We start from the raw sequence: 15376 nt of genomic DNA, 5'->3' as shown, positions 1-15376 counted from the left end.
AAGTGGAAACATCCTCTCCACGTCTACTCTATCCAGGCCTCGCAGTATCTTATAAGTTTCAATAAGATCCCCTCTCATCCTTCTAAACTCTCCACGTCTACTCTATCCAGGCCTCGCAGTATCTTATAAGTTTCAATAAGATCCCCTCTCATCCTTCTAAACTCCAACGAGTACAGATCCAGAATCCTCAAACGTTTTCTTGACATGAATGCTAACATTGCATTTGCCTTCCTAACTGCCGACTGAACCTGCACGTTAACCTGAAGAGAATCGTGAACCAGGACTCCCAACTCCCTTTGTGCTTCGGATTTCCTAAGCATTTCCCCATTTAGAAAATAGTCTATGCCTAAATTCCTCCTTCCAAAGTGCATAACCTCTCACTTTTCCACGTTGTATTTCATTTGCCACTTCATTGCCCACTCACCTAGCCTGTCCAAATCCTTCTGCAGCCCTCTTGCTATCTCAATACTATCTGACCCTCTACAGATCTTTGTATCATCTGCAAACTTAGCAACAGTGCCTTCAGTTCCTTCTTCCAGATCATTAATGTACATTGTGAAAAGTTGTGGTCCCAGCACAGGCCCCTAAGGCACACCACTAGTCACCTGCTGCCATCCTGAAAAAGACCGCTTTATCCCCACTCTGCCTTCTGCCAGTCAGCCAATCCTCTATCCTTGCCAGGATCTTACCTTAACATCATGGGCTTTTAACTTATTCAACAATCTCCTATGCGGCACCTTGTCAAAGGCCTTCTGGAAATCTAAATAAATCACGTCCCCTAGTTCTCTTTTCTCGAACTTCCTTGTTACCTCCTCAAAGAACTCAAACGGATTTGTCAGACATGACCTCCCTTTGACAAAGCCGTGCTGACTCAGTCCTATTTTATCATGCACTTCCAAGTACTCCGCGATCTCATCTTTAATAACGGACTCTAAAAATCTTACCAATGACCGAAGTCAGGCTAACCGGCCTATAATTTCCCGTCTTCTGCCTCCCTCCCTTCTTAAACAGTGGTGTTACATTAGCCACTTTCCAGTCTTCTGGGACCCTTCCTGCCTCCAGTGATTCCTGAAAGATCACCACCAATGCCTCCACAATCTCCTCAGCTATCTCTTTTAGAACCCAGGGGTATAGTCCATCCGGTCCAGGTGACTTATCCACTGTCAGACCTTTCAGTTTCCCCAGAACCTTCTCCTTAGTGATGGCCACTGTACTCACCTCTGCCCCCTGATTCTCCTGGAGCTCTGGCATCCCACTGGTGTCTTCCTATTATTATTTCTCCAGCCACGTTTTTGGTGGTCCAATGTCTATTTTTGCCTCTCTCTTACCTTTTATATATTGAAATAAACTCTTCCTATCTTCATTTATATTACTAGATAGCATGCACTCATATTTCATCTTCTCTCCCCTTATTGCTTTTTTAGTTGTCCCCTGCTCGCTTTTAAAGGCTTCCCAATCCTCTGGCTTCTCACTAATCCTCGCCACTTTGTATGCTTTTTCTTTTGCTTTAATGCTGTCCTTGACTTCCCTCGTCAACCATGGGTACCTCGTCTTCCCCTGAGCAGGTTTCCTCATCATTGGGATGAATTTCTGCTGTGCCTCCCGAATAACTCCCAAAAACTCCTGCCATTTCTGTTCCACTGTCTTCCCTGCTGGACTCCTTTTCCAATCAACTCTGGCCAGCTCCTCCCTCATGTCCTTGTAGTTACCCTTATTTGATTGTAATACAGTTGCATCTGATTCCAGCTTCTCGGTCTCAAACTGCAGGGTAAATTCTATCATATTGTGGTTACTGCTCCCTAAGGGTTTCTTCACCTTAAGATCCCTAATGAAGTCTTCCTCATTACACATCACCAAATCCAGAATTGCCTGTTCCCTAGCGGGCTCTGCCACAAACTGCTCCAAAAAACCCATCTCTTAAACATTCCACAAATTTCTTTTCTTGGGATCCACTACCAACCTGATTTTCCCAGTCCACCTGCATATTGAAGTCCCCCATGATTATTGTGGTATTGCCCTTTTTACATGCTTTCTCTATCTCCTGATCTATTTTCTGCCCCACATCCTGACTACTGATAGGGGGCCTGTACATAACTCCAATCAGGGTCTTTTTACCTTTGCGATTCCTCAATTCTACCCACAGAAAGGGAATCTTCTGTGGGCTGGTTTAGCACAGGGCTAAATCGCTGGCTTTGAAAGGAGACCAAGGCAGGCCAGCAGCACGTTTCAATTCCCGTACCAGCCTCCCTGAACAGGCGCCGGAATGTGGCGACTAGGGGCTTTTCACAGTAACTTCATTTGAAGCCTACTTGTGACAATAAGCAATTTTAATTTTCATTTCAGAGATTCTATGTCTTCTGATCCTATATCGCTCCTGGTTATCGATTTAACTTCATTCCTTACTAACAATGCAACCACGCCCCCTTTGACCATCTGCCTGTAATTTCGATAGGACACATATCCTTGCAGCCACGTCTGCGCTGCCCACAACAAGCTCATTTACCTTGTTCCCGTATACTGCGCTCAATCAGGTACAATACCCTTAGTCCTGCATTGGCCACCTTCCTTCTCACACTTGTCATCTTTTTTGCTCTGCCTGGAGGGTGATGTTGTTCTCTTATTTTGTTCTCTATTTCCCCTTCAGTTATGACACCTTCTAAGCTCACACTCTGGTTCCGAAACCCTCTGCCGTACTAGTTTAAATCCTCCCGAGCAAACCTCCCAGCCAGGATATTGGTGCCCCTCGAGTTAAGATGCAACCCGTCCTTCTTGTACAGGTCCCACCTGCCTGGAAGAGATCCCAATGGTCCAGCAATCAGAAACCCTCTCTCCTACACCACTGGTTTAGCCACGTGTTTAGCTGCACTATCCTCCTATTTCTAGCCTTGCTGGCACGTGGCACAGGAAGTAATCCTGAGATTACAACCCTAGAGGTCATGCTTTTTAGCTTACTGCCTAACTCCCTGAACTCGTAGCTCTTCCTGCCTATGTTGTTAGTACCAATGTGTACTACAACCTCTGGCTATTCACCCTCCCCCTTCAGGATCTCCTGTGTTCGCTCAGACCTGGACCCTGGCACCAGGGGGGCAACATACCATCCTGGAGTCTCTTTCACTTGCATAGAAGCGCCTATCTGTGCCCCTTACTATAGAGTCCACTATAACTATCGCTCTCCTGCACTTTGCCCTCTCTTGCTGAACAACAGAGCCAGTTGTGGTGCCACTATTCTGGTTGTAGTTGTTTTCCCCTGATAAGCTATTCCCCCCACCACCCCCAACCCCACACACATGCTCCTAAGTGCATCCAACTGCTGCTCCAACCGAACCACGCGGTCTGCGAGGAGCTGCCATTGGTTACACTTGCTGCAGAGGTAGTCGACCGGAACGCTTGAAGCGTCACCGATCTGCCACTCTCAGTTAGAGCACTGCACCCCGCAGAGTGACATTTAAGCACTAATTAATTAATTTAAAATAAATACTTAAATTATTGTTAGATTAAGTTACAATTAACTATATGGCCCTGGTGATAGATTTTTACTGTAAAGTTAAACGCTAAATACTAATCTCTGCCCTCGGGTTTAATTACTCCTCTACCTAGTTAGTTAATAAGTTTTAATTAGTTTTTTTTTCAATGTTTTCTTTCTTAAATTTAAGTTACCCTACCAGCCAATCAGGTCACAAATTTACTGTGATGTCACTTCAGTTTTCCCCCCCCACAATTTGAAAAGATATTTGTATTACTTACCTTCCCAGGATGCACTCTGGACTGCTCCCTGCATATTACCTTCCCAGGATGCACTCTGGATCTCTCCCTGCATATTACCAGTTACAAAGCCAGAAGAAAGAAAACAAACCGAAAAGGGAAAAAAGCACCTCCTCCCACTCTGCATCGAATTACCACACTGTTCCAAATTACCAAGTTCCAATCCCCACTCTGGCTCTCCCACTCACTCAGACTGTCTCGCCTTCACGTGCGCAAAGCAAGGTTCTGTGTATATTTGATGGAAGAGTTTTCCGGGAGTTCAGTCCAAAGTACTGTTATCATAATTTTTATGTGGCATGACACTGCAGCTCCAGAGGAAGTAAAACTACATTTCAAAACACCTCCTTTGAGAGAGTCTTCTATACTGAACATACATTATTAAAATTGAAAAAGGGTGTGGTAGAAGAGGGTACAAGAAAAAGCAGTTTGCCTCGATGGCAAAGAAACGGGACTCGTACTTTGGACCTTAACTTCGATTAACAAATGGTTGTGAAATTAATCTATTAATCAGAAGGCATAAATAGGAATTAATCTAAACTAAAAGTTTGATGATTTAGCCACAAACCTGCATTTCAGAGAGAGGTGGAGCACTGCTGGCCCAAAGGGTGAATCGCCTGTCTCCAGTTTCCATGTCCCACATTGACACTTCATTATTTCCTTGGACAGCTGAATAAGTATGTCAAAATAGGCAAGTGTGATAACCACATTTCAGCATGCCAGATTCCCATATTTACAATGACATGGTATAAATTCAATACAGAAGTTTTTCAAATATGCTCGTCTATTATTTACAACATTTTTCCCTGGCCTCAAAACAAGTGGCAAAATAATAGAAACATAAAATTAGAAAAACAGAAACACAACGGCCGTGATTTTGCACTATTTGCCGCGAGAGCAAATTGCAACATGGGTGCAAAATATTAGGAGTCCAAAAAACACACATCACACTGGTGAGATCTTGTGTTCCTATTGCCCCCTTACCCCCACCAGTGACTTAACTAGGTTCACACCCAGAAAGGTAGAGAACCTTGTTTGCACGTATTATCATATCATTAACGGGCAGACCTGCTCGCTGGCATGACATTACACCAGTACAGTTTACAGCAGGTTTTTAGAAACAGGAACCTGGCGACATCATCATCGAGGGGTAGTTCACCACTTTACACCAGGGTGCCCATGGGAAGAAAGGGCATTGATCAGCTCCAAGGCAGTGGTAAGGCACAAGGCTTTGTGGTGGGTGGGAAGGGGGGGGAAATTCCGTGGAGACTGGCTGAGGAGGGTGTATGTTTTGTGTGTATGGAATGCTGATCCGTGGGGATTGCAAGCGAAGGCACCAAGGCAATGGGCGAAGGCTTTGTGCCTAAGAGGGGCTGGGGTGGGACTGCCATTTGCATGACTCAGAGGGTGGTATGATCTGGCCCCATAAGGGGATGTGGGGGCATATTCAGCGAGAGGGAAACCAGGCCACAAGTCTCACTCACCCGGAGACTGAAATCTGCACCCAAAGGGCCTGTGCCGTCTAAAGGGGCCCTGGCACTGGGCCGGGATCTGTGGGCAGCTGAATTGGGTGGGTGTCCACAGCCCAGGGCTTGTAGAATCCACAACTTTTGGACGCAGGGGGCTACCACTGATGTCATCTGATGAAGTTCTGTTTAATATGGAGGCATGACTGTGCAATTAGCATACATCACAACTAAGTACCTGGGCATAATCGGCTCATCAAAAGCTCAGGAATGTTAGTAGACAAGTGGGTTCCTGCTTAGATGAAATCTCACACTGGCCCCAAGACCCGAACCTTCCCTTGGGAGCCGGAGCCCCTCAGCTGGATCAGCTCACCCTTGCTTGATACATGAGGTTTATTTTAGAGCAAATCAATTAATAGATTTTTTTTTAAAATAAAAAAAAACTGAGGGTCAATTTAAAGTGGCAGCCCTTTAAAGGGATACCGCCTGGACCAAAAAGCAAATTAGCTTAAAACATTTTGCCAAAATGTGATTAAGAGGGTTGACAAGGCACCCCAGTCCCCAGGGAAGGGGGGCTGGGAAGTACTCAATGGTGCCAGTGAACACTGCGTGCTCCCTCTCTAGGCACAGCCGTGAATGTAGCCGTGTTAGAGGGGCAGGCAGTTGGGTCGGATTACCCCCCCAAAATCGCCCATTGCCTGGACTGTTGTTGGGTTTTACCAAACCTAAGTGCAGGTTCATAAAGAGATCCTCTTCCTTCCACGCCCCTCTGTGCACTGGGTGTCCATAGATCAGGAGCATGGAGCTCAAGTGCTAACAAAAAAAACTAACAAAAAGGTTTGAAGAAACTGAAAAAGAGGGCACAGTCTACCACAACCGGTGTACTCCTGGTCCACGGACTTTATATGGCCACAAAAAATGCAGGCATCAGGGGAGCCCATGAACCTTTGCAAGCATCGGTTGTATGAGACTGCCGAGGCCCCTGATGACAAGGAGGACTCCTCCTCTATAAAGGGACCTCCATTGGGAGCTCCCACCGCCAGGTGGCAAGGTGTCCAGGCAATGGGCAGGAAGAAGGGTGTGCAGCAGCATCCCCTACAGGTAACCCCTCCGCACAGTGCAAAAGGGCACTTCATGAGGCTGTTCAGGTTGAGGGGCTCTGGCTCCTGAGGGAAGGTTCGGGCTTGGGGCGAATGTGAGATTCTGCTGAGTATGATCCCACTTGCCTATTATTCCTTAGCTTTGATAGATGAAACAATTGTGCCCAGGTACTTAGCTGTGATGTATGCTGGTGTCACTGATTGCCGCTCACGAGTTAACCATTTGCACTGAGCTCTTCATGCCTTGAATTCCAAGGCTTGCCTTCAGTCTTTGCATCCAAGATATGTATCATTGCAGCGGTGTCCTCACAAGGGTTGTTCAGCGGCCTGAGGCTGGTCCAGATTGTGGTTGCTCGGAGGCAACATCAACCGTCTCAGTGCTTATAGACGGCGACTGACGTTCCTGGGGGTGAGTGAGATAAGTGCAAGGAGACTCTTGATATCCAGGGAGATGGTTGCTCACCTTTGCCAGGTTCTCCAGGAATTGGCGTCACATGTACCTGGATGTCACCCACTGTCTGTCACACTGAAGGTCACAGCTGCTTTAAACTCTATGCCAGTGGCTCCTTTCAGGCTCAATTGGTGATCTTTGTGGCTCGCCCAGGCCTCCGCACAAAAGTGCACCAGGGAGGTCACAGATGCATGTTTATCCAGGAGTGCGAAAGATACCCAGCAGCTGCCAAGATGTCTTCATCATGCAGCAGTCCAAAATCCCTGATCTCCTAGCACTTCAAAGCAGACTTACCATTTGGCTGCTCAAAGTCAAAGAATACCCATTCAATTGCAGCTGACAACAACTATCATGAAGACAAGCAATGAGGTCTGGGAGCAATACAATGATATGGTATGGTGTACATTTTATATAATGAAAGCCATCTGACAACCAGATGTCTTATGGAGCAAATGATGGCATGCTGAAGATGAGCTTCAAGTGCTTGAACACGTCTGGAGGCATTTTGCAGTACACACCAGGCAAGAACTTCACAATGGTTGTGGTTGCGCCACACTGCACAAGCATAGTAGCTAGGAGAGGGAAAGGTAATAAACCACAACTAACTGGAATGATGCATTGAATTTACCTGCAATGACCCATGACTGGCATAGAGGGTGCATAAGTAGACGTCGAACGCGAGCTCTTGCTGGGTGACAGTGACTTGAAATGGGCAACTGAAATCTCATATCCCAACAAGCCATGGTGCCGTTACTTGTACCTTTTAAAAATAAACTAGTTACAAAAACGAATATAGCAAGCATCTCCATTTTAAACACTCAAAATTCTCACTTACTCCAATTTTGTTAAGAACCCTGCTGATGTTAAATGCAAGAGCATTCCAAAACCCTGAAAGGTAACTTGGAACAGCGGTTCTTAGTACTGTATATTTTCAATGAAAATGAAATGAAATGAAAAAATGAAAATCGCTTATTGTCACAAGTAGGCTTCAAGTGAAGTTACTGTGAAAAGCCCCTAGTCGCCACATTCCGGCGCCTGTTCGGGGAGGCTGGTACGGGAATTGAACCGTGCTGCTGGCCTGCCTTGGTCTGCTTTCAAAGCCAGCGATTTAGCCCAGTGCTAAACAGCCCCTTGGTGCACTGTGAGAAAAGATATGCAAACCAGGGCGGAATCGTCCAGTCATTTTGTGATCAATTAATAAAGAATATTTATTAACTTAGAAGAAAAACACACAAAAAGAACTATAAAGAACGGGCATTGGGATTCTCTGTTCCCGCTGGCAGCCTGCCTGTGGGTTTCCAGCGGCATGGGGTAGTGTCATGGGAAATCCATTGAGAAGTGGCGGGAATAGAGAATGTCACTGCCAGTGGACGGCACACCACCAAGAATCAGATGGTTGCGGGACTGGAGAATCCTGTCCAACATTTCTGATCATTGTGTTTAACTGCAAAATAAGCCAAGTTAAATTTATCTGCAGAGTTTTAGTAGTTTTCATCACAGATACATTTTGTCATTCCTTACGTAAACATTACTGAAACAGAACAAAAACTTGGAAAATAAATATGGAAAATAATACTTACCTATACACAACCAGCACTGATGTATATCTACAGCAAAGGAAGTTGTGAGTCCAAGTCTCAAATCATGCTTTAATGTCCAGGCATTTGTTGATGACCTCAGGTCCCAGCCAACTAAAGAACCGTTTACAGTTGCATAAGCTAAAACAGACTGTGCACCTGCATTAAAATGATGAATATCCACCACACAACCATCTTCTTTCTGATCCAAAGCTCTTGGAAAACAAGATAACAAGATTTGATTGTGTGAATGTCAATGCAGTGATTATTTGCTTATAATCTGTTATGTAAAATACCAGCAATACTTAGCAAGAAGATTTATTTAGTAATGAAATTGTTTTTTGAAACTGAAATCTCTCCTCCAAAATTGAGATTATACCATGTATTTAGAAATAACTAAACCTTTACCCTTCTATTTTAGGTCCCACTTTGAAAATTGAGATAAGTTACCACAGAAAAATCAACAACAGCTTAAACTGAAACCCTGGATACAGTATAAAAATGTTATTTGGTTTAGATTTACAGTGGTTGTCATATAGTTATATTGAATTCATTCCAATTAACTTTTTCAGCAATGAGATGAAATGAAACGCACCTAGAAATACTTAATTTCAGTTGGGAGAAATTACGCAGGATTACAATTGCTGTTCTCCATAATGTTAAATGTTATAGTAATATAATTGCAGCTTTAAGATAAAAGAACAATTTGATTCAGATTAGAAGAGGTTGATGACGAAAGACAGTGTACCCATTCACTTCTAGTATTAATAAATTAAACAAGTGCATAAAGATGCAGCAAGAATCTAAACATAGTACCAACTTGCAATTCAGAACATCAAAGAAGTTGCTTCAATATTAAAAATTGTTAAATGCACATGGTCTGAATAATTATGAGTGCCACATGCAAACTACAGAGTTATAAATAGGAAAATAGAACTAAGCAACAAGAAGAGAAATTTACGTTATGAACAAGGAAGACACCCATTAGTTAGCTATGATATAAAAAAGACACAAGAGGTGGGATGGTATCAGTAAACATTAATTAATATGGTTTTTCATCAAAGTGAGTCTGCATCTGAAGCATTTTTTTTAAAAAAAGGTTGTTAGTCCACATTGATATCATGAATTAGTGTATGTTTAATGCATGACTATCAAGTGTATCTACATATAAAAGGGACATAATAATTGGCAATTTTCTTTAGAAACCACAGGGCTACATTAAACATTGAGTAATGTACACAGCTAATGGGTTATAGGCTAATTATAATTTTTAAAAACTTTCCTTAAAACTGCATCAAATTTTCAGAGGTATATCACGAGGGTCCATTTCCCATTTTACAAAACGGTTAATGTGTTGAGCAATTAACCCTTTTGTTCCCTTTTAATGCAATTATTTAAGTGATGCATTATTTAAAAAAATTAGTTGTTTGGACGTCTTGATAAAGATTCACATGCAACTACTGTGCTTACACCATCGCAGAGGTTAACCATGCTAAAGCCAGAACTAAAAGAAAAACAGTATTAAATCAGTCTATATAAAAACCTAGCAATTCAATGATTAAAAAATCTGGCATACATGTTACAGGTGCAATTGTCTTCCTTTCTGCGGAGAAAAAGATAACAAGTCACCATAGTAACATAATCTGCCACAGCTTGTACCATGAATGCATTGGCTTCCCTAGTTTGGCACACCAAGGTGTAGCTGAACGGTCATCAGTTCATAATTTTTACTTCAGTACCTCATTTTTAAAAATTTTAAAAAATATTTTATGGAGGCATTTATATTATACATTTTAACAGAATAAACCACACATCAAGAAAAACAAATCTCAGCCAACATGGCTCCCATAAACAACACTCCAACAACAATTCCTCACCAACCTACCCCCACCTTACCCAACTCCCCATGCCTCTCCTTTTTAACCCCCCTCCCCCCCCCCCCACCACCACCACCACCCCCCTGACACCTTAGTCCTTTCCAAAGAAGTCGATAAACTGCTGCCACCTCCGGGCAAACCCTAGCATTGAGTTCCTCAGGGCGAACTTAATCTTTTCAAGCCTGAGAAACCCAGCCATGTCACTAACCCATACCCCCGACTTCGGGGGTTCCGAGTCCCTCCATGCGAGCAAAATTGGCTCTGGGCTACCAGGGAGGCAAAGGCCAAGACATCGGCCTCTCTTGCCCCAGGGCTCCCGTGTCTTCTGCCACCCCAAAAATCGCCACCTCTGGACTTGGGACCACCCTTACCTTCAGTACCTCTGACATAATGTCGGCAAATCCCTGCCAAAAATTCTCAAGCTTCGGACATGCCCAAAACATATGGACATGATTCGTGGGCCCACCCGCATACACCTACCCTGCACCCCTTCAAAAAATCTGCTCATCCTGGCCACAGTCACATGTGCCCCGTGGACCACCTTAAATTGTATAAGGCTAAGCCTGGCACACAATGAGGATGCATTGACTCGCCTCAGGGTGTCCTCCCATAACACAGCCTCCAACTCCCAACCCAACTCTTCCTCTCACTTCCGCTTCATCTTCCCTATCGGGTCTTCCTCCCAGTCCATCAGCTCTTTATAGATTTATAATACCTTCCCCTCCCCCTGGGGCAGCAGGTGCAGGAAGGTCGATACTTGCCTCCGCACAAAGTCCCTCACCTGCAAGTAAAGGAATCCATTCCCACCGAGCAGCTCAAACGCCTCCTCCAACTCTTCCAAGCACGGAAAGCCCCCGTCTCTAAGCAAATCCCCAAACTTGTCGATCCCCGCACGCTGCCACCCCTGAAAAGCCCCATCTAACACCCCCGGAACAAACTGGTGGTTGCCACATATCGGTGCCCACACTGACGCCCCCTCCAGCCCCATGTGCTGACGCCACTGTCCCCACACCCTCAGGGCCGCCACCACTACCAGGCTTGTGGAGTACCTGGCCGGTGAGAGCGGCAAAGGCGCCGTCAATAGTGCTCCCAAACTCGTGCCCCTACATGAGGCTGCCTCCATCCGCTCCCATACCGACCCCTCCCTCACTACCCACTATATCGCTATATTCACCGCCCAGTCTTAATTTATAAAGTTCGGGAGAGCCAACCGCCCCCACCCACCCGCGCTTCCTCCCCCGCTCCCCGTTTCCTTTTTATTATTCCTGCCAAATGGGCAATTTCACCTTTTCCCACAATATCCTCCAAAAGATCTTTGCCCACTCACTTACCCTATCTATCCTTTTGTGGCCTCCTCATGTCCTCTTCGCAACTTGCCTTCCTACCCATCTTAGTCTCAGCAATAAATTTAACAGCCATACCTTTGACAGAATCGGGTAGATAAAAGAGCTAGCAGCTGCTGGGTGGTGGAGGTGGTGGTGTTGGGTCTCAAAATCCAGTGTGGAGACATAGGCAACTAGGTAAGTGATGATTAATGAGTATTTTGTTTGTTTTGCTCATTTATCTTTAAATACCTGGTACAATTTATTGGGAACTGTGTAGTTTTCTTCAAAATAAAGGTTTTGTAATCGCAGTAGTAAAGGTTGTTGGGACCAGTAAGGGTTATTAATTAAAATTAAAAAGATAAATAAATAAAATACCTAAAACACGTTTGTGTAATTAAGAAACATATAAATTTTAGTTGTAGGTGGTACTAGCTTTAAGAAGCACAATAAATTTCAATATATGTAGAAATTATTCCAAATTAAGTCATTAAACTAAATTAACTAATTAACATAAGTAACATTGGCCAGACAGTGTTATGTTGCAACTGTGGAATGTGGGATCTTTTGGACACCAAAGCCACCCATGGCAAAACAGTCTGTAGAAAGGGTCAGCAGTTGGATAAATTCTGGATTAGGATTCTTGATCTGGAAGCTGAACCGCAGATACTGCGCAACATAAGAGAGGGGAAGTAATACCTGGAGGTCCTCAGTTTCAGACAGAAGTGATGGACAGGAGGATATGACAGCGAGTGAGGAAAGTAATGGGGCCGAGCAAACAGTATTGGAGAAGCTTCACACTTTGCAATTGTCAGATTTGAGGTGCTCACAACAAATGTAGACAAAAGCAAGGTCTGCAAGATGAATGAGCAGACTGGTCATGGCACCATGCTACAGGAAGCTGTAATAGGGGTGGGTATAGTGAGGGGGATTGACACGGTTTTCAGCAGACGAGTCCAGATGGCGAGTTTCCATGCTCAGTGCCAGGATTCAGACATTTGCTCAGGGCTGGAGAGAAGCTTGCAGTGGGAAGAGGAGGTTATAGCTTTCGTAGTTCATACAGGTACCAACAACATCGGTAGGTCAAGTTCTGCGCAGTCTGTAAGAGCTCGACACCAAAGTAAGCAGAACCTCAAAAGATAATAAATCTGGATTAATACCAGAGCTGCATGCAAATTGGCATTGGGAAAGTAAGATTAGGAAAATGAATGTATGGCTCAAAGATTGGCATTAGTGAAGTGGATCCCAGTTCCCCAATAAAAGTATTGGGGAAAGTGGGAGCTGTATCATTGGGACACTACTCCTGAACCATGCTGGGCCAAGTATTCGAGCGAGCCGTATAACTAAGTAGAGAGGGCTTTAAACTAAACAACAATTGTGAGGGATCAAGCTTGGGTAGATGTGGCAAATGAAGAGATAGAGTCAACACATCAACACAGCAGAGCAAATAGTAACATAGGAAATGAAGGTCAGAGAATGGCAGAGACAGAAAAAAACCTAAGAATACACCAACAGTCAAGACTAGATGTTACTAAGATACCAAAGAGGCAAAACTTTAGGCTCTGTATCTGAATGCAAGTAGCATTCAGATATAAAATTAATTGATAGCACACATTGAAGTAAATATGATCGGATAGCAATTATGGAGACGTGGCTGCAGGACGACTACAAGGATTGGATCCTAAATTTGATGAGCAGGTCCAGCCAGTGCAAATCCATGGATTCCGCTGATTGGTGACAATACTGACATTCTCGAACTCACAAATGAGCAGGTTATATTATATTTGGCACTGTGTAATGTGGCAGGAATAATTAATGATCTCAGAGTAAAGCTCGGTGTCAGTAACCAAATTCAAAGGGAGAAAAGTGGTTTCAAGACTTGTATTTTTAAACTTAAAAAGGAGAACTGTTTGGGCATGAAAGCTGAACTAGTTGAAGTGAATTGGGATAAGAACCTAGATGATAGATCAATAGAGAAGCAGTGACAGACATTTAAGGTGATATTTTGCTTCTGGAATGTAGCAAGTGTGACCCCTCTATTCAAGAAGAGTAGGAGTCAGTAAACAAAAATCTACAGGCAAGTTAGCTTGACGTCTTTTATGGAGAATGTGTTTGAATTAATCATCAAGGACGTTATAGCTGGACACTTAGCAAAACCCAAGGTAATTGGGAAGAGTCAGCATGGCTTGTGAAATCATGTTTAATCAATTGTCATAAAAACCATCTGATTCACTAATGTCCTTTAGGGAAGGAAATCTGCCATCCTTACCTAGTCCGGCCTACATGGGACTCCAGACCCACAGCAATGTGGTTGACTCTTAAATGCCCTCAGGGGTGGGCAATAAATGCTGGCCCAGCCAGCGACACCCACATCTCATGAACAAATTTTTTAAAATGATTGGAGTTCTTTAATGGAGATTTTAAAAATATATATTTTATTCCAAACAATTCCACAAACATAATATAACCCCAAAACCCCCAGCCACGACCCCCAAACGTGCTTCACCCGCCCCCCCACTCCCGCCCCAATTGCTGGCAACAAACAGATCTCTAAACTCAGCGATGAACAGACTCCAATCTGAGAAAAACCCTTTCTCTAATCCCCGAAGAGCATGTTTGATTTTTTTTCGTCGCAGAAATTGCGCCACGTCCCCCAACCATGCAGAGGCTCGCAGATCTCCACCCAAGCAGGATTTATCGCTGGGCAGAGAGGCAAAAGCCCACAGCCCACTTCCCCTCTTGAAGCTCCAGCAGATCAGATACTCCAAAACTTGCCACCAATGGGCACAGCTCCAGTCTCACCCCCATGATCCCCGATATGATCTCAAAGACCGATGTCCAGAACTCAGCCAGTTTTTGGCAGGACCAGAACACATGCGAGTGGTTCGCTGGCCCCCTTAAACACCTTTCACACCCATCCTCCACATTGGGGAAGAACCCACTTATGTACGTTCTAGTCATGTGTGCCCTGCGAACAAATTTAAATTGTATCAGGCTCAGCCTCGCGCAAGAGAAAGTAGAATTTACCCTATACAATATCTCATTCCAGGCCCTTCCCTCCAGCACCAAGGCAAATTATTTTTCCCACTTCCCCTTAATCTCTTCCAATGGAGTCTTCCCATCTCCAGCAACCACCCATATATATCAGAGATCCTCCCTTCCCAGCTCATCACAAGGTGACACCCTATCCATCAGTGTGGCTCAACAACTGGGGGAACAAAGATAATTATTTGCAAACAAATTCCCGCACCGGCATACATCTAAACTCCTCCCCACCCCCCCCCCCCCCTTCGGGAGTTGGTATTTTTCCTTCAACTCCTCCAGTTCTGCAAACTTACACCCCACAAACAGATCCCTAATCCTCTCAATCCCTTCTCTTTCACAAATCCTGGAGGTTGCATCTGTCCCAGCCGATCCAAATCTATGGTTTCCGCTGATTGGCGACAATACTGACATGTCCTGCCAAGGAAAGTGAGAGAGTATCCCATCTCTTCCAAGTCCCCTTTCACCCTTTCCTCCAGTCTGGCCAAGTTCAATTTGTGCAGCAAGGCCCAATCATGAGCCACCTAAATCTCTAGATATGTGAATTTTGTCTTGGTCAGCTTGAAATGCAGAGTTCCCAAATCTGCTCTCCTACCCAGGCGGTTTACCGGGAATACTTCACTCTTGGTCATGTAAAGTTTGTACCCTTAGAAGGATCCAAACTTCTTTAATCATCTTCCCCACACATGATAAGAGGGTCCAAGACGTACAACAGGTTGTCCGCATAAAGCGGCACCCTATGCTTCTCAATTCTTTTTAATACCTCTCCAGTCATTCAACGA

At 44.4% G+C, this 15376-nt stretch overlaps 1 protein-coding gene across 1 annotated transcript in view; it reads right to left on the bottom strand.

Annotated features, from left to right (window-relative positions):
- The window catches only part of pik3r4 (phosphoinositide-3-kinase, regulatory subunit 4), a 143564-nt gene that overhangs the window by 25604 nt on the left and 102584 nt on the right, over positions 1-15376 (bottom strand). The window contains exons 14-16 of the mRNA XM_072509794.1: positions 8357-8568; positions 7405-7536; positions 4328-4428 (exon numbers count right to left, since the gene is read on the bottom strand). Of these exons, the coding sequence (XP_072365895.1) occupies positions 4328-4428; positions 7405-7536; positions 8357-8568 (445 nt within the window). The remainder of the gene's footprint in view (positions 1-4327; positions 4429-7404; positions 7537-8356; positions 8569-15376) is intronic.

This window comes from Scyliorhinus torazame, chromosome 6, assembly GCF_047496885.1.
Source record: "Scyliorhinus torazame isolate Kashiwa2021f chromosome 6, sScyTor2.1, whole genome shotgun sequence".
NCBI lineage: Eukaryota > Metazoa > Chordata > Chondrichthyes > Carcharhiniformes > Scyliorhinidae > Scyliorhinus > Scyliorhinus torazame.
This window is presented reverse-complemented; position numbering and strand designations above follow the sequence as displayed.